The 18,596-nt window shown below is 50.9% G+C and overlaps 1 protein-coding gene across 1 annotated transcript; it reads left to right on the top strand.

Moving 5' to 3' along the window:
* The first annotated feature begins 12,175 nt into the window (after positions 1-12,175).
* Dlx2 (distal-less homeobox 2) lies at positions 12,176-15,522 on the top strand. The gene is made up of 3 exons (NM_010054.2): positions 12,176-12,946; positions 13,362-13,546; positions 14,006-15,522. The coding sequence occupies exons 1-3, from the start codon at positions 12,538-12,540 to the stop codon at positions 14,408-14,410; spliced, it is 999 nt and encodes a 332-aa protein (NP_034184.1). The 5' UTR covers positions 12,176-12,537; the 3' UTR covers positions 14,411-15,522.
* The last annotated feature ends 3,074 nt before the right edge of the window (positions 15,523-18,596 follow it).

Raw genomic sequence — 18,596 nt, 5'->3', positions numbered from 1 at the left:
TGGTGCACGCCTTTAATCCCAGCGCACAGGAGGCAGAGGCAGGGGGATCTCTGAGCTTAAGGTCAGCCTGGTCTACAGAGTGAGTTCTGGGACTACCAAGGCTACACAGAGGGGGAAAAAGTGTTCTCTACAATTGGAGATTCTCTGGAAACTCAGAAGTTCCACTACCTAAATGACAACTGGCAACCATCTATACTTCAGTTCAAATCAATAGAACCTACCCAGTTTAGAATCCAAATCATGTTTATTCCCCTCTTGTTATCCCAAGACTTCAGTAAAACCTTGTTTGAGCCCATCAGGAGTTCTCTCAACTACTCTCTGGATTATAACATAGATGGTGTGGTAGGGGGATAAAGTCTGTAGTGGATGCCCCAGTGGAAAGGGGTGTGAGGCAAAGTAAAGCTATCAAGTTACAAGAATTAGGGCAACAAGACATTCTAGCTCACTCCTGTACACTTGGGAAATGAGGAGGAGGCAGCAGTAGCTTTGGCTGTCCTGGAACTCTCTCTCTCTCTCTCTCTCTCTCTCTCTCTCTCTCTACCAGGCTGGCCTTGAACTCACAGAGATCCACCTGCATCTGCTTCTCTTCCTCCTATTTCTGTTTTTGTTTTGTTTTGTTTTGTTTTGTTTTTTAGATATGGCCTAGCCTGAGCTCAAACTCTCTATGGAGCCCAGGATTACCTTGATACTCTTGTCTTGACCTACTAAGTGTCAGGGTCACAGATACGGGCCAATAAGGCTAACTATTCTCCTTTTTGGTGGGAAGTTTCCTGGGTTTTGTTCTGGGGTTTTGTGATACTAAAGATTGAACTCAGGTCCTCACACCCACTAAACAAGTGTTCTATTACTGAATTATATCCTCACTTATTTTTATGACATTTAAAATTATTATTTGTGGTGTCCTGAAGCAGCTAGAAGAAAGACACCCAAGCTCCTGCCCTGGCCCCAAAGTGGGCGCCATTACAATGAAAGAATATGTGATGGAGAGATGGGAGAGAAAGTGAAGCTGAATGGTTAGTGCACTGTGGTGAAGTGTGGAACTGGGAACACTATGGTGGTGAGGAGCAGGTAAATGTGAGGAGCCTGTGCAAACACCTGAGGCTATGGTGATGGCTGGACCCCGACTGTCACCAAAGGCCATGTATTGTTCTGTGGCCCTATCAAAGCTGGCGTCTGTGCTGATGTCTGTAGCCTGTGTTGACACTAAAGGTTATCCAGATGTTCATGATCCATGCTGCCACCTGAGGCCATAGTGGCATCCTAGCCCAGGATGCCATCGAGAGCCATGCCTGGGCCCGTGGTCCTGCTGCAACCCAGGTCTGTGTTGATGCCTGTGGCCTGAGTTACTACCGAAGGCTATGAGCAGATGTCCATAGCTTCCACTTGAGACCAAGTGGATGTCTGAGGGCCATGCTGCCACCAGGATCACACCAATCTGTACTGTCTGTCACCTAAGGCCATGGTGACTTGGGTCCATGCTGCCAACTGGGGCCCTGTTTGTGTCCATGGTCTTATCATGGCCAAGGTCTGTATTTGTATTGATATCCCAGGCCTGTGTTACCACCAGAGGCCTTTCAGATGCTCCTGGTCTGGATTGCTGCCTGAGGCTATGTTGATGTCTAAGCACTGTACTGAGTTGATCCCACCTTTCACCAGCCACCACACTAGAGAGTTTGCCCTGCTCCTGGCCTGAGCAGCAAGAAAGAGCTGTTCCTGGTTGTGTGGGTGCAGAAGAGCTGACCTGATGGTATGGGCACAGGAGAGCTGGCCTTGATGGCATGATGGAAAGAGCTGGCCCTGTTGCAAGGGTGCAGGAGAGCTGGTGCACTGACAGATTCAGCTACTACGGAGGCCCAGCTCCTGGGCTTTGAGCTAGCCCATCCCAACATCTACCCCACCTATAAGCTGCTGGAGTATGTGAAGAGACCAGTCTTACAGAACCAAAGCTGCAGGGTCTTCATGACCCAATGGAACAGCAGGATAGCCTAGAGCAGTCTCAGTGAGGAGCCAGGACTGACAGTGTAGCAGAAGCCAGAGGCCTGGAACCAGACCCATGACTCACTGCAGTGAACATTGACAAGTAAGTTGTTTGAACAAAATGGTATATTTTGTGACGCACCATGACACACCAAAGCTTCCATGGTGAGGTTTGTTTTTTCTTTTGGAGAGGGCATAACAAGGATGAAGAGTGGATATGGAAGGACTGGGAAATGAGCGGGATTGGTGTGCGTGATGTGAAATTTACAAAAAAAAAAAAAAAAAATCAATAAAAAAGGAAAAAAGACAAAGAAAATGCCCTGAAAGCATGCCTACAGTCAGATCTTATGGATACGTGTATTGACTGAGGTTCCATCCTTCAATGTAAAATAAAATAAGTAAAGCAAGTATTTATGTGTGTGTGTATGGGATCTCTTTTGTGGAGATCAGCTTGTGGGAGCTGGTTCTCTTGTTTGCCACCCAGTTTCTTGACAGAAAGTGCCTTCTCCTGCTGAGATATCTTACCCGGCTTCTTCTTTATGCCAAGACAGGTTCCTGCTAAGTTGCTGTTTAAGCTGGTCTTTAAAGATCTGCCTGTTTGTTTTATTTATGTGTACATGTCTGTGTGTGGATTGAGTTTGTGCTCATCACATGCATGTAGGAGCTCATGAAGGCCAGAAGGGGGCGGTGGAGCCCCGGAACTGGAATCACAGGTCGCTGTGAACTGCCTGAGTGGAGTAATGGGAACCAAACCCCGGTTCTCTGCAAAAGCAGTAATTGTTCTTAATGTCCAGCCATCTCTCCAGCTCTCTGCCTTAAGAAGGAGGGGGAGGAGAAGGGGAAGAAGGGGAAGAGGAAGAAGAGAAGGGAAGAATAAGAGGAGGAGGAAGAGGGAGAGGGGGAGGGAGAGGGAGAGGGAGAGGGAGAGGGAGAGGGAGAGGGAGAGGGAGAAGGAGAGAGCTGTACCATCCATTGCCTTTAAAAAGAAGTGCTTATGATTTGGGTTTAGGCCTGCCACAACCACACCAACATGCTTCTGGTGATAACCACGGGCTGTGCACTAGACTTGTTCTATTCACTGACAGGTGCTCCGAAGAATCAGGAGGTTTGGATCCTATGCCTGACTCCTGACTCTAACTCTAGCTTTCACAGATACAATTATTTTCTGGATCCTGCCCTCATGGTTTGCTGATGAAATTATTTCCCCTTGACTCCGAGGTCATTGTATTACAGAGACTCAATGGTAGTGGGCTTTCCTGCATGTGCAAGGAAGGCCTGGGTCCATTCCCATCACTGTGGAAAAAAGTAATTACCGATATGTGAAATTGATTTTTTGGCCAGACAACCTTCCAACATGCAAGTGATTGTTTGCATAGAATATTCTCCTCGAGCCAACTCATATTCAGAGTTGAAGGAAAAAATCTATAAGGAAAGCACCTTGGCTCAGCCTAAGACGGGGGGGGGGGGGGGGTGGGGGTGGGGGGGGGGCGACACAAGACTCAGCTGAGTGGGACACGGGACATCCACTGCTGTTCTGTTCCCTGGAATCTAGTGACATGCATGGTGAGTGGTTACATATGAATTCAGGGGGAGCAGGGAATGGTGCCCACTGGAACTCACAAAATCAAGTCTCGGGAGACAGCACTGGGCCTATTCTAGAAGTTCACATCCCTTCTTCAAATATTCCATTTTTAGCTGATTAAACACTGAACCAAGACACAGAGAAGTGACAAAAAGTCCCCCAACGTCATAAGGTAACTCATGTATGAGTGAAGGTTTGAGTCCAGAGCTCATACGTAATAACCACTGTATATATTAACTCAAAAAGTATCACAAGAGCCGGGCGTAGTGGTGCACGCCTTTAATCCCAGCACTCAGGAGGCAGAGGCAGGTGGATTTCTGAGTTCGAGGCCAGCCTGGTCTACAAAGTGAGTTCCAGGACAGCCAGGGCTATACAGAGAAACCCTGTCTCGAAAAACCAACCAAAAAAAAAAGTATCAGAAGAAAAAAAAATAGTTTTATTATCTTGAAGTACCAAAGGGGAAGAGAGATGGAGAGAGATGTCACCTGAAACGTGAAATCTTCTGGGGTAGGTGTGCTGCTCAGTGCTAAACCTCTCACTCAGGGGGCAACTCCCAGCACAAACAAAAATAAAAACTTAAATGTCTGCACACACATGGTACATAGACAAACACGCAGGCAAATTACCCATATACATAATAAAAGAAAAATAAATTTAAAAACCAAACTTCTGAACGGGAAGTGAAGGAAATAGCAAAGGGGGTGGAGTGGGGGGTGTTGGGGACAGTAAAGGGGCTCGGGGCCACTTGGGACTCACTTGGTAGAAGAAAAGAGATTCTACTCCTTCAGGTTGTCCTCTGATCGCCACACATGCATGGGTAGCCCTGCACTTGTGAACACAAAATAAATAAGTAGAATACTAAATGAGGGGAGGAGGGCTGGAGAGATAGTCCAGCACCCACACTGCAGCTGACAACTGTCCAAAACTCCAGTTCCAGGCGATCCTGCACCCTCTTCTGGCCTCTATGGCACCAGTCTTGCATGCTGCATTACATAAACATATGCAGTCAAAACACTCATACCCATGAGACAAAAATAAACAATAACCAGAAGAGACTCTTAAGTTTTTATCTCCAGGACTGGGGCAAGAGAAGGCAGCAAGTATCAGGGAGAGGAGAGGGGGAGGGAGACAAGAGAAGGAAAGGGAGGGAAGGAAGAAGGGAGAAAAGGAGGGAGGGAGGGAGGAACTGGGAAATCAGTTTGGTGTTAAGAGCACTGGCTGCTTTTCCAGAGAACCGAGATTGGATTGGCAACACTTACATGGCACCTTACAACAGTCCAAAACTCCAATCCAGGGCATATAAGTACCTCTCCCAGCCTCCACTTTTTGATGTAGGTATACAAAAGGAGTGTTAGAATAGCAGCTCTCTTCTAAACACAGCAAAACAATTCCACGTGTAAGAGGTTTAATTGGGAGAGTGAGGGGCAAGGTGGTGGTGGAAAGAGAAGGGGGGAAGAGAAAGAGATAGATCAGGGGGTAATGAGGTAATATAGGTAAAGGTGGGAGGTGAGCCAAGTGGATTCTGGGAATATAGTGCCTGTTGCCTTGGCAACAGGTCTGCGGGTCCAGCCTATGTGATGTCACAGGTTTCGGAGGTCCTGATACCAACAAGTAGTACACACATATATACAGATAAGACATCCAAACACTCGTCATCATCATCATAGATAATAATTTTAAAGTATATGAGAATATTAGTGTCCATTTTTGACTGCAAACAAAGCCAAAAGTTAATCTATACAATGTGAAGAGATTTCCTACATTACAACTCCACAGAGAAAAGTAACAAACAGTGGAGAGAGGACCAAAAAAGCAGGTAGTTCTCACAAGACAATCAAATATCAGCATAATGAAACAAACTGGCTGGGTGTGGTGGCACATGCCTTTAATCCCAGCACTTGGGAGGCAGAGGCAGGCGGATTTCTAAGTTCGAGGCCAGCCTGGTCTACAAAGTGAGTTCCAGGACAGCCAGGGCTACACAGAGAAACCCTGTCTCGGAAAAAAAAAAAAAAAACTGACACAGTAACAGCTCTCTCTGTCTTCCTCTGACAGTCCAGGTTGGAGCAAATGGGATTGCTTTGAGTCCACAAGTTCCAGACCAGCCTAGGGCAACATAGTGCAACTGACTGTCTCAAAACCAAATTTAGTTGTTAAAAGGAGGCAAATTGCTGAGCCAAGCTACCCGAAGCAGGAGAGTTTCCTGCACCTCCCTCCACTTTCAAAGAGAGAAAGAGGGAAGCCAGTTCCCTGCCCCTGCTACTTGGTCTGACTGGTACCTGGAAAAAGTTCTGAGCTCCAGCCCTGACCCCAATGACTCTCCACATAACACTGAACCAAGTCCAAGCTGGGCTCTGGTCCACTACCTCGGCCCTCCCTCTCTCACTTCTACCAAAGGCCTGCTTAGTCCTGGATGAGAAAAAAGTGGGCCAGTGTCCTTGCTCCATGGCCCCTGCAACAAAACAAAACAAAAAACAAAAAACAAAAAACAAAAACAAAAACAAAAAACCAAGTAGCCTAGAGCAGAGAATGCCTCCGAGGGTTTACCAGAAAGCTGGTAGATAGGATAATTCCAGAGGCTTCGTTCCATGGGAGAACTGGGGAACACCCACAAAGTCACTCAATAGTTTAAGGCAACAAAGTCCCATTCTGCCCATTCTATGGATTGGCATCTGACTTGGCTTAAAGCTTTGTAATACCACTCTCTAGCTGAAGATGAGGTTGCAAAGAGACAGTGCTGAGTTCTGCCAAGTTCTCCCAGTTTGATGCTGGGTGTGTGTGTGTGTGTGTGTGTGTGTGTGTGTGTGTGTGAGAGAGAGAGAGAGAGAGAGAGAGAGAGAGAGAGAGAGAGAGAGACCCAATAAATGTAACCTGCAGAAAGCCTGACTGAATTCTAAGACCTAGAGAGCCGATTTCAAGATGGTAAAGCATGATATGCTGACAACTGGAACTGCGCTTGAGGACTCAAGGTATCCACTCAAGGCGCTTCTATGCTCTGCCCTCCAAGAATTGCCTTACAGGTTACCACCTGCCAACAGGAGCTAACCTGACCCTTCTGTCCAGTAGTCCAGTTGGCTCCATCACCCAGGGCCAAGAGTGGGGCTGCAGCGGTGCATGCCTGCAGCAGGACACCGCAAGGGCTAGAGCAGGTGTGAGTGCCAAGATGCTCTCTCTCGGGGAGGACTGTTTTCTTTCCAGCTAGAGCTCTGGCCTCCTGGAGAGCCATTTGTCCGGCTCTCTTCCTCCCCAACCCACCCCCACCCCCCCACCCCCCCACCCCCGTGTGTGCTACAGAAAGCGGCTGCACGGAACTTCCCAGGGAGCACCTGGGAGAGAAAAGTAGCGGTCCACCAGCGCTAACCCGCCTGCCCTGGGCACCAGGGTGGGACAGCTGTTAGTCACGGAGATGTCGCGTTCTCCTGCTCACTGACAGTGGCGCACTAGTGTTCAGAGTGTACAGCGCCCACAGAGCCTAGAGGGGCCCTGGCTCAGTGTCGTGCTAACCGCAAGACCAGGAACCCCCTCTGGATAGGGCTGAGAAAACGGATGGTGATTGGGTCTGAAAGTTGTAGCAGCGTGCTGAACCGGCTCCCCAGCTCTGGGGAAAGAGTCAGGGCTTTCTGCTTGAAGAAGTGCCTTGGAAAGTCGAAAGAGTCCCCTGTCGTTCTCTGAAGGGACAATGTCCTTGAAGCTCAGCCTGGCCACTGCTTTCTCCCCCTCATCCCCGGTCAAAGACTTGAACTCTTCACTTCTGTTTGGAATCTTCCCATGTGACCTGAGATAGGTCCACTGGAATCCTGAGGGGAAAAAAATCTTGGGGCTACAGAACTATGCTCAACCTTTGAGGATATTAATGTCCCTTCTACAGTACCCTACCGGACAAGACAAGGGTGCTGTGCAACCTTCATTCCTCGGGCCACAAATCCAGTTCCTAAGCAAAAGCACCCTTGCATGGACCAAATCTGGACTCTACGTGTTAGCATTCTATCTAAGCTCCACTCCACAGTTACTTGGCAACAGCCGGGGAGGCCTGACCCACTATAAAAGGGGCTGCTTGCCCCCTCCTCCTTCTCTTCCTCTCTTGCCCTCTTGCCTGCTCTTGCTCTTCCTTTCTTGCTCCCAGCTCTGTCCCCTCCCCCCTTCCCCATCCCCTTCCCCCATCTCTCCACATGTTCATGGCTGGCTTCTCCCCTCTCCCCTCTCCCCTCTTGCCTGTCCCCTCTCCCCTCTCCTCTCCTCTCCCCTCTCCTCCCCTTTCCCTCTTCCCCTCTCCTCTCCTCTCCCCTCTCCTCTCCTCTCCCCTCTCCCCCCCCTTTCCCTTTTCCCCTCTCCCCTCTTCTTCCCTCTCCCCTTCCCATACCCTGAATAAACTCTATTCTATACTATATGTGGTTGGTCCCTCAGGGGAAGGGATGTCTCAGCATGGGCCACGGAGGCACCTGCTTTCCCCATACCTCACCACACCTCCATAGAACATAACCACCCTCTCTTTATCTTTTAAGAAACACATCACTACCGTTTGTCCTTGTCATAAACAAGAGATCTGGGGCTATGCCTTTGTTTCCCTCTCTGTCAATTCTATACCCACTCTATGGATTCCTCACAGCTAAGATGGATGGTAAAGGCTTGGCAGAAGCTAGGGTTAATGAGTGACCGACTCAGTCTAGGATATGTTCTAGCAATTGCCTTCTCTACTAGACTGTAGGCCACCGGACCTTAGTGATCCCCAGATCCGGACACTATGTTACAACAAGGAAGTGCCAGTAGTGAGATTGGGAGCAGTAGAGAGCCTTGTACTCAGGACCACTTAAGGTGGAGAAAGGAAAGGCAAAGATGCCCCTGGGGAGCTATCAGGGAAGCACCTAGCAGAAGACCCCACCCACTTAGCTGGGCTAACAAGCCCAACCCTTGAAAGCATTGTGACCTCTTGCTGAGCCTAGGAAGGAAAACTAAAACACAAACTTGAGTTTCAAGAATACAGGCTCTGGAGTCTGTCCATGTGAAGGCTTAAGGGATGGGATTCTGTGTGGCTCCCTGGATTCCTGGAGGAAACCTTAGGGTCTTGCTGGGAGAACCAGTGTTAAAGACACTAACAAGAACTTTCTGGGGTAGCTGTGTGGCTGTGATAGAGAAGCCAGTATGAGACGGGCAGGACTGGGAGGTCTCCAGAGACAAATCCCTGCCCTTTCCCCACAGCTTTGAGTTCCAGGACAAAGCTTAAGAGATTTAGAAATTGCAGGTCTCCAGAGCTATAGGGGTGGTACCCCCAAGACACACACACATACACACACACATAAACACATACACACACACACACACACACACACACACACACACACACACACACCAAGCATCACTCCTGGGACCAGCAGCAAGCAAAGATTCACCCTGGGACCATAGCCAGAGAGTAGGTAGTCAAACTAGCCTTGGAATGTGCAGACCAACATGGAAGCCCTGGGGGAGTGGGGCGGGTGCCTTCTTTCCCAGATCTCACCTCTCAGCTTGGTGCAGGACACCCAGTAGACAAGCAGAGGCAAAGTTCTGGGCCAAGCGAAATCGAGGGAATCTGGCCAGGGGGTTAGGGGGAGCCCTAAGTGAACCTTCACTCTCCAGCTTGGAGCCTCTGGAAATCCTGGGTGTTTGAGGGCTTACCCTAAACACTACTGGGATTTGTGCTGTAGCAACAGAGAAGGCAGCTGGCTGACAGCTGAAGTTGAGTGAAGCACCTGATGCGAAAGAAGTTGTTTTCTTCTATCCAAGAACCTCGAGATGTTCATTGCTACAAAGGGAATGGGTGGATCAAGCTACACTCTGAGGAACAGGCTGCAAACTGAGATGTGTTGAAACACACAAAGTCTGCATTGAGACACCTAACCCTCCTCTACTAGATCTAGGCAGACTAAAAGAACTCTGGGGCTAGGAATAATAACTGAAGGGAAGGAGCAAGCACCAAGGCAAACTAGCCTCATTCAGGCAGCCAGTTTCTCTCCAAATTCATCTCAACTCCCTCTTGAGGCCTCTTCTGTCTGAGGAGAGCAGAGTGGCTCTCCTCAGAACTGGGGCTCAAAGTGTAAAATATCAATCAATACAAGAATACAATCAATACAAGAATACTTAGGGTGCTTCACTTTAGACCAAAGTAGAGAAATCCGTTGGCTATTTCTTACAAAGCAATGAGACAATTTGGATGAACCTAGATTTTGGCGGGTGGGGGTGGGGTGGCTCATGCCTGTAATCCCAGCACTCAGGAACTCAGATGTAGACAGGAGGATGGTTGTGAATTTGAAGCCAGGTTCGTCTACACAGCAAGTTCCAGACTAGCCAGCACAGCGTCCTGAGATTGTGCCTCAAGAAAACAAAATTAGTAAATGGAACAAGATGTAGATTTGTGTCTGGCTTATCAGGACACTTCAAGCCTAGGTCCCCCCCCCCCCCCCAGCTATAGGTCTCTCTCCTTCCCCTTGCAGCTTTTCCCCTCTCTAGGCTCAGAGCTGCATCCACTTCCCAGGCTACAGGGCACTCATCTTGTGTCCAAGATAAAAGAGGGCCCAGGTCCTATTTATTCCAGAATGATGCTGTTTTATAAATCTCACCTGAGTTTACACTGTTTCTGGGGATTGAGAAAGAAATAGAATGCAGAAAACTTTCCACCACCAGTATGCCTTCAGGACAGGCTTGATTGGCAACAAAGGGGCAGAGAAAGCGCAATCAGATTTTTAATTCTGATTCTGATTTTTAATTTTAATTTTGATTGGTTTTTTTCCTTTTATTAGGGCAAAACAGCTACTCGTGTGGTGTCAGAGCACAGGGACTTGAAATCGAGTCGCTAAAAGGCAATCTGGATTAAAAACCTTGAGATACCGTTGATGCACATAAAAGGGGCAGGAAGCAGTTTAAAGTCAATACAGTAGGGAGGGTCTGGTCTGGTGCAGGCGAGTCCCACCAGGGAGCGTTTCTAATAAAACTCATTCTTCCCCATTCTCTAGGCCTTCCTTAGCCAAGTGGCTGAGAACTAAATCCAGGCAGACTGGAAGGCGCATTACCTGCCTCATTATTCCGCTGTGTGAATGCTGGAGTTTTAATTACACACTTGCTTTTTCTGGGGAAGACCAAAGATCGTATTTTTTAAAGTATCAACTTGTTTTCCATTAGGCAGTTGTTGTAACAAGTTCTTTCAGTGACATGTTATGTCTTTAGGAAGGGATGCTTCAGATGGCGCGCACTAGCACAATTTTGTGGCTTTTAATTACTATTTTGTTCTTTTGGGGGGTTTCAGAGGCTGGCGCCTGGGCGTGATTAGACTGTCTACCAGGCCTGTAACAACCTCCTACACTGTCCACCAGGTGGCGCCACAAAGCAGGCGCTACCGCAATCTTCAAACTTGAGAGTCCATCACTGCGCTGAGTCCATCCATCACCCTTCTTTTGAAAATCCCAACCACCAGAGAGGGGAACTCATCACTTGGAAAAGAAAGAAAGAAAGAAAGAAAGAAAGAAAGAAAGAAAGAAAGAAAGAAAGAAAGAAAGAAAGAAAGAAAGAAAGAAAGAAAGAAAGAAAGAGAGAGAGAGAGAGAGAGAGAGGAAGGAAGGAAGGAAGAAAGAAAGAAAGAAAGAAAGAAAGAAAGAAAGAAAGAAAGAAAGAAAGAAAGAAAGAAAGAAAGAAGAAAAATAAAAATAAAGAAAGAAACCTAGAGAAAGAAATTACAACAGTGGAGTAAGATCCTAGAACACGAAAATGTAAAATAAAGTAGACAAAATAAAACTTCTTATATTTATTGTTTATATCAAGAAAACGTGTGATAATGAATCTTGATAAATCTCTAATATTACTTCAGTATCTCTTTTTTTTTTTCATTCCCCTTTTCATAAAAACACCAATGCAAACGACTTTGAAGGCTGTCTAGTCTGGCCTACCTTTCCCAAGGAGGGAACCTCAGAATCAGTTTCCAGCTAGTGGCTCAGATGTGCGTCATTACTAGAGACCTTTATGTGTATGAGGAAAAGTGATTTCAAATACATTACTAGTAATAATACCTTTGGGCTTATAGAGCTCTTCTCTCAAGCAAAAAGGAAAAACGTTAAACATTATCCAATTAATTGTCGTAATATCTCTGTGGGTAGTTTGGGAAGCATAGGTTATTATACGCGGTTTATGGATAATTTAAATCAATTGCCCGTCAGGTGCAAAGTGGCTGACAAGAGTAGTGCGAGCCAGGCACCTCGAGGAAAAGTATCTGGAGAAAAAGGAGACAGAGCTGGCTCGGCCCTCTTCCTGGCTTTATTTGATTAAGGCGAAGTTGGACAAGAGATGTAAATCGTTAGACTTGGCTCTTGAAAGCAGAGTAAGGTGGGAGACCCCATTTCTTTCCCGGAGCCTTATGTCCTGTTGCGGGCCATCCCGCACCCTATCCAGCTCCAGATCGGGTACCCACTTTCTGCAGTGCTTGTACACGCACCCACCGCGGCCGCCTTGCCCGCCACGTGACACGCGGGTCCCGGGGCCGCCCGGTCGCGGACTCCCGGCGCCCCGCGGCTCATTCCTTCTGATTGGCTGTTGCTAGGTGACGTTGCCCGCGGTCACGTGATAAGTGTTAAATGCCCACCCTGCAGGAGCCTGCCCGGCAGACAATCGTAAAGCTGCTCGGGGGTCGCTCACCTGCTCCCGCCTCCTGGAGCCCCTACCGGGTCTGACCGCTCTTGCCCCCTCCATTGCCCGCCCCCCGCCCGAGCCGGGCCAGGAGCCGAGAGGTCCGAGAGGCCCGGGAAGGATGCGGCCAGCAGCTGCGGTCCCGAGCCACGCACGGTGATCGCCTCCTCCAGGGGAGGAGGCGCCTAGACCGTAGCCTCATTTCTTGTTTTCCTCTCCCTCCCCCTCCCCGTAATTACATTGGTTGCTGGAAGGGACCCGGAGAGATAGACAGAGGAGGCGCCTCGCATCCCCCTCTCGCCCGCCACCCGTGCTCTTTCCTGTCCCGGGTCAGGATGACTGGAGTCTTTGACAGTCTGGTGGCTGATATGCACTCGACCCAGATCACCGCCTCCAGCACGTACCACCAGCACCAGCAGCCCCCGAGCGGTGCGGGCGCCGGCCCTGGCGGCAACAGCAACAGCAGCAGCAGCAACAGCAGCCTGCACAAGCCCCAGGAGTCGCCAACCCTCCCGGTGTCCACGGCTACGGACAGCAGCTACTACACCAACCAGCAGCACCCGGCGGGCGGCGGCGGCGGGGGGGCCTCGCCCTACGCGCACATGGGCTCCTACCAGTACCACGCCAGCGGCCTCAACAATGTCTCCTACTCCGCCAAAAGCAGCTACGACCTGGGCTACACCGCCGCGTACACCTCCTACGCGCCCTACGGCACCAGTTCGTCTCCGGTCAACAACGAGCCGGGTAAGCATCGCAAGCATCTAGGGTGCCCAAGTCACGGGGAGGGACCGGGTAAGCATGGGGTGGGGGGCAGTCCGGAGCTCTAGCCTTGCACTCTGTGCATCTCTTGCTCCCGCCCTGAACTCTGCCCAATCTCCAACTGCACGCGAATCGCAGTTTCTGCCTCTCCACGCTCCGGGGGACAGAGTCGGTGGGCGGTTGGGCCAGTTGGCATGCTGTGGGTAGCGCATAGCTTTGCTGCCCGCCTCTTCTTTCTCTCTTGCACAGCTCCCCCGGGTCCCTTGCAGGGTTCCGTGGCCAGGCCAGTCGGCGCGTGCTGAAGTTGGGAAGGCCTCCTCAAGTCTCTAAAGGCCTCCGCTCCGAACTTTAGGACCGCGGGGTTGGACGGTGGGTGCTCACCACTCACTTTTCGTTGCAGACAAGGAAGACCTTGAGCCTGAAATCCGAATAGTGAACGGGAAGCCAAAGAAAGTCCGGAAACCACGCACCATCTACTCCAGTTTCCAGCTGGCGGCCCTTCAACGACGCTTCCAGAAGACCCAGTATCTGGCCCTGCCAGAGCGAGCCGAGCTGGCGGCGTCCCTGGGCCTCACCCAAACTCAGGTGAGCAAGGTGGGAGATGGCCTGCTTTCTCTAGGAAGCGGGCACGTCCGGAACAACTTTTCAAAAGTATATTTTCACCTGTGCTTTTTTATTCCGGGCAAAGTAAACTTCTAGGCCCAATGCTTAAAACAAACAAACAAACAAAATAAGAAATTTTTTTCAAAGGGGGCAGCCGCATGGGAGGAAAGAAAATGACCCGGGTGGACAGAAATCCCACACTACAACGCCTTTCCACTCGCTGCTGCTAAAGCGGGTTCCATAACTGACCTGACACCGCACTACCCAGAACCTTGGTCACATACTTAGAGCTCATCCATCAGCATTTTGAGATCCCCCCAATGTAGCTAGAAGCAGCGGAGGCCCAGAGCCCAGGTCTGCTCGCCCGCCGTCTCCACTCCACCAACCTCCTGCCCAGGTTCCTGTACTAAAGCTCAGGGCTTTTCCTTTTTTTCTACAAAGGTCAAAATCTGGTTCCAGAACCGCCGATCCAAGTTCAAGAAGATGTGGAAAAGCGGCGAGATACCCACCGAGCAGCACCCTGGAGCCAGCGCTTCTCCTCCTTGTGCCTCCCCGCCGGTCTCGGCGCCAGCATCCTGGGACTTCGGCGCGCCGCAGCGGATGGCTGGCGGCGGCCCGGGCAGCGGAGGCGGCGGTGCGGGCAGCTCTGGCTCCAGCCCGAGCAGCGCCGCCTCGGCCTTTCTGGGAAACTACCCGTGGTACCACCAGGCTTCGGGCTCCGCTTCACACCTGCAGGCCACAGCGCCACTTCTGCATCCTTCGCAGACTCCGCAGGCGCACCATCACCACCATCACCACCACCACGCAGGCGGGGGCGCCCCGGTGAGCGCGGGGACGATTTTCTAACCTCGAGTGGACAGCGTCTGAGACTTGAGAACTGAGACACCGTGTTCTTCAGCACGCGTCCTGTAGCTAGAGGCTCGAACCTACCAGCCCGCGACCGCCACCCACCCAGCGGTATTGGAAGTGGCGACCAGGGGTGACCCGTCGTGGAGCCACTTCTCGCACTGCCACGGAGCAGCCGGAAACAAGGAGGCCTCGTGGGATCCTTTAGTGCCAAGCCTGGCGTCCCTGGCCTCAATTCCGACCTGAGCCCCGGCCACTTTTAGGCCATCCTCGGACTTGTCGCCCCTTCCCAGCCCCCTCAGCGTGATCCTCAGGGTCCTTGGTCTCTTCAGGCCCTGAGCGGGGTCAGGCACTGGGACGCCTTCCCCGCCCTCGAGGCTTCCCGGCTCTCAGAGGCTCCTTTTTTCTCTCCTGCTCCAGGCCTCAGCTCCAGTCCGCTTCGGTTATTGACCTCCTGGGTCCTACTCCACCCTATCACCTACCCCCGTGACCCCCGGGATCCCGCCGGTTTTTTCCCCTCCTGGGGGCTCATGGGGGAGAATTCCCAGCTCTCCCAACTCTTCCCGCCTCCCACTTTCCCCAGGAACACTCCCGTAGCTCCTTCATCCATTGCCAGTGGAGGGTTTTTATTTTTATTTTTTTAAAAGTTTAGGTGCCTTTGCGGATGACCTCATTTTGATGTTAAAAAAAAACTGATTTTTTTAATATGTGGACGCTGCAAAAAATGTGTTTAAATTATCTTTTTTAAGATGAATTAAGGACTATTAGCTCGAACTTCGATGCAGAGTTTGTAAATAAGGGTGTCTGTGCAGATTTCCCCACATTTATTTGTATAAAAATTTCTCATCTTTTCAGACTTTTTTGTAAACCGCCCCCGAGTTGTGAAAGCTGCGACGTAGCAGTGACCTCAGCAGTCCCTATGTTTTCCCCCTTTGAAAATTTTTCTCAGTTAAATTAAGCTACTGATTTGAATTTGTTTTTATCTTGTCCTAAAGTCTTTGTTCTTGAAATGCAAGGTATTTGGGGGTTATTTATTATGAAAGCAACATACTCTTAATGTTGATTTTACAATATGAAGAGATTATTTAAAATAAATTATTGTTTTCATTGGAGTGTGTGCTTTTTCCTTGGTGCCAGGGTTACCTCGGCTCGGACCTTGAGCGGGTCCCCGCCCCGGAATCGGATGAACAAAACTGCACATTTACACCTTTCCGAGGCTGCAATGGCCATGAGATGCGCACAGTCCGAGATGGGTACTACGGCCTCGGTGAAGGGTTCAGCTCCTCCCCCCTCTCCCGAGTCCGCCCGCAGTTCTTCAGCCTAAGGCGGCGTGAGTCACTCAGCGCCGGGCGGCTCCAGCCTCCGCCCGCCTGGTCCCTCTGGCGCCGGCGCCACCGCCCCGCGCCTGGGCGGTCTCCGCCGCGACCGCGTCCACAATGCTAGCCAGGCAGCGCACCCAAGCTGCCATGGGCAACCAAATGCCCAGGACCTAAGCTCTGCAACAGTCTGGGATCAGACTCCTTCAATGGTCCCTCCCTCCATTTGCCCGCCCCCCCCCCCCCCAGGCCTTTTGGGAGCTGGCAGATACCAGAACTCAGTGAGTCACTCCTGTGAAGCATGGCTGGCTGCTTTGGAATGCTGGGCAACCCCAGAACACCGTGCTATGCTAGTACGTACACACACACACACACACACACACACACACACACACACACACACTTTCGAACACACCCAGGCACACACTCCCGTTACGCATGCTGACACAAACATGAAAATGCAGTCATAACGGCGGATAGAGATGGATGCTCATTGCTGTGGAATGATGCACATTACACCTCACACTCTTCAGGAGGGAAGGTCCACCAACACTGAACTTTGCTTCCCACTACAGTCCTCACAGGACCAGCTCTTAGCTTCGGAAACGACCCTACTTTCTGGCCTTCCCTACAGGTCTAAACTAAAAGCCTGTTTCACTGAAAGCACTGAAGTCTGTTGTTGGAAGCACAGCCCCCACCCACCCCGCAACACACACTCCCCCAGCATCAACCACTGACTATGTGACCTTGGGCAACCCTCTTAGTCTCTCTGTGTTGCAGTTTGCAGATCTCTACGATAGGAGAACTAATAACAGCTATGGCTCAGAATAGTGAACAACTTAATGAACCCCTAATGAGGCAATGATGTAACAACGCCTGCTTGTGATAAGCACTAGATAAGTTTTGGCTCTTTGGTGTTTACTATTACTGTTTTAATGCAATGCTCCAAGTCGGGGGAGGGGCACTTTACTCCTGAAGTCCGATATTATTAAGAGACTTTTCTAATTTCGCCTTGAATGGAAAGGTTAGGGAGAGGAACTGGTCCTTTTCGACATGAGGCTTGAGCTTCTACCATGCCCTCCAAGAGATCAGCCTGTACTGCAGAGGAAGTTGGGCACAGACCAGAAATTTCTGCTTGCTAAAAACGCAGGCCTGAAAAGTTTATGCGGGTCATCCCAGTATCTTCACCTCGTATTTGGGTGGAGGGGCACAAATAACCAAAAAAATGGAAGTGACTTTCTGGACATAAAAGCGAATACTGTTTTCTAATCAAATTGAGGTCGGGCCTCCTCGGTGATCCAGGATGGTCTCTGGAAATGAAGGGGTTGCACAATTCAGAATGGCCTGGAACTTGGAACTTTCTATGCAACCACTGCCTACCAAACTCGCATCTCAACCCCCTACACTCCCTCACTGCCAAATTCTGCTTTGCGATGTGTATGTGTGTGTTCCCCTGCGCGCCAATAGCTGGTACCAGCCTTTCTCTTAAGGTTATGCCCTCCCCTCCTTTGCGCGCACTCCCCTCCCCGGCTTCTGAAACCAGCCGGGAAAGATGGGGCAGTAAATTGGCTGGTGTCGAGGATCTGCAGCAGACAAGATGATTAAGAGGCCTACGCCGGAGCGCCCCGGGCAGGGAATGTCAGCCCAAGTTGGAATCACGCAACAGGCCTTGGCATGAGCCGAGCCTGGGAGCCCGGAGGGCGGGCGGCCCCTCTCCGGGGTGGGCCGAGGCCCCACAGACTCGCCGGAGTCACCGAACCTGGCACTCGGCGGCGGCGGGGTCGTACAGGGCCACGACGCGCCTTTCGCCCTGCAGTGGGCAAAGGAGGGTGCAGGAACCAGGGGGAAGGGGGCGTTCCCGTGAACCAGAAGGGGCCAAAGAGGTCGCTGAGATGCACCCGCTCTCTAGACGTGAGGGGGGCGGGGAGGCGGAGGGGTGGGCTAGGGAGAGAAACAAAGCCGGGCTCCAGGGGGTGGGGGCCGGCTCCAGCCCCGCCGGGGGCGACGCGTTGGCAAGTCTTTCTCACAGTCTCCAGCCCGCCCAGAGACGCCAAGCCCTGTGATCAGCCCGCCGCCGCGCAGACAAGCTCCCCCAACTCTCCCCCCCACCCGCACTAACTTGCGCTCCCCAAAGTAGGAATGAAAAATGGAAATGGGAAGCGGCGATTTCGGCTCCCTACACTGGGAAACCAGCCGCGCTCGGAGCACACATAAATCTTCATTGTAATCCCCTTCCATTTACTCGTGTAAAATATCAGGCCAAAGACAGGATATGACAAGCGCAGGGAAGCGGGGGCGGGGTGGGACCTAAGGGGTGCCGGGCCTTCTCTGCTCCACACCCCAAAGGGGGGTTCCTCGCATTCCCATACTCGGGCAAAAGCTAGAGCACTGAATTCTGTAGTGCCAGCTGCAGGTCTCCCCAGATCCTGAGCCCTCCTGCTCCACTCCCAAGCCCGCGCTGTTCTGGTCTTTGCACAGAAACCCCTCCGGCTGCCCAGAATTCCTGGCTCCCGGGTTGGGGAGGCCAAAAGGAGAGAGTACGCGTCCCGGTTCTCCTCAAGTCGGCTGCAATATGGGACCGTTTAAAAGTCTTCCTCCTCGGCTTGCTTTCAGGATCACTTGTGAAAATTATGAATATCCGTGCCTAGTAAGGATTTCCGAGACTGGTGGGACAGGTTTGAGGGAAGTATCAGGTTTACTGGGGGGGTGGGGTGGGGGGAGGTTGGAGCTTTGTTTACAAACAGTTCTCAGGCAGAAGAGGCAGAAAGGTATAGAAAAGAAATTCAGTGTTTGCTCTCCCGGTCTGTTAGGAACTCTCTCTTCCCAACTCCTGAGATTGCAAAAAGGCCCCTTCGCCCTTCAAAAATCCG

This window comes from Mus musculus, chromosome 2 (genome assembly GCF_000001635.26).
Source record: "Mus musculus strain C57BL/6J chromosome 2, GRCm38.p6 C57BL/6J".
NCBI lineage: Eukaryota > Metazoa > Chordata > Mammalia > Rodentia > Muridae > Mus > Mus musculus.
The sequence above is the reverse complement of the archived record's forward strand: the minus strand, read 5'-3'. Positions and strand labels throughout refer to the sequence as shown.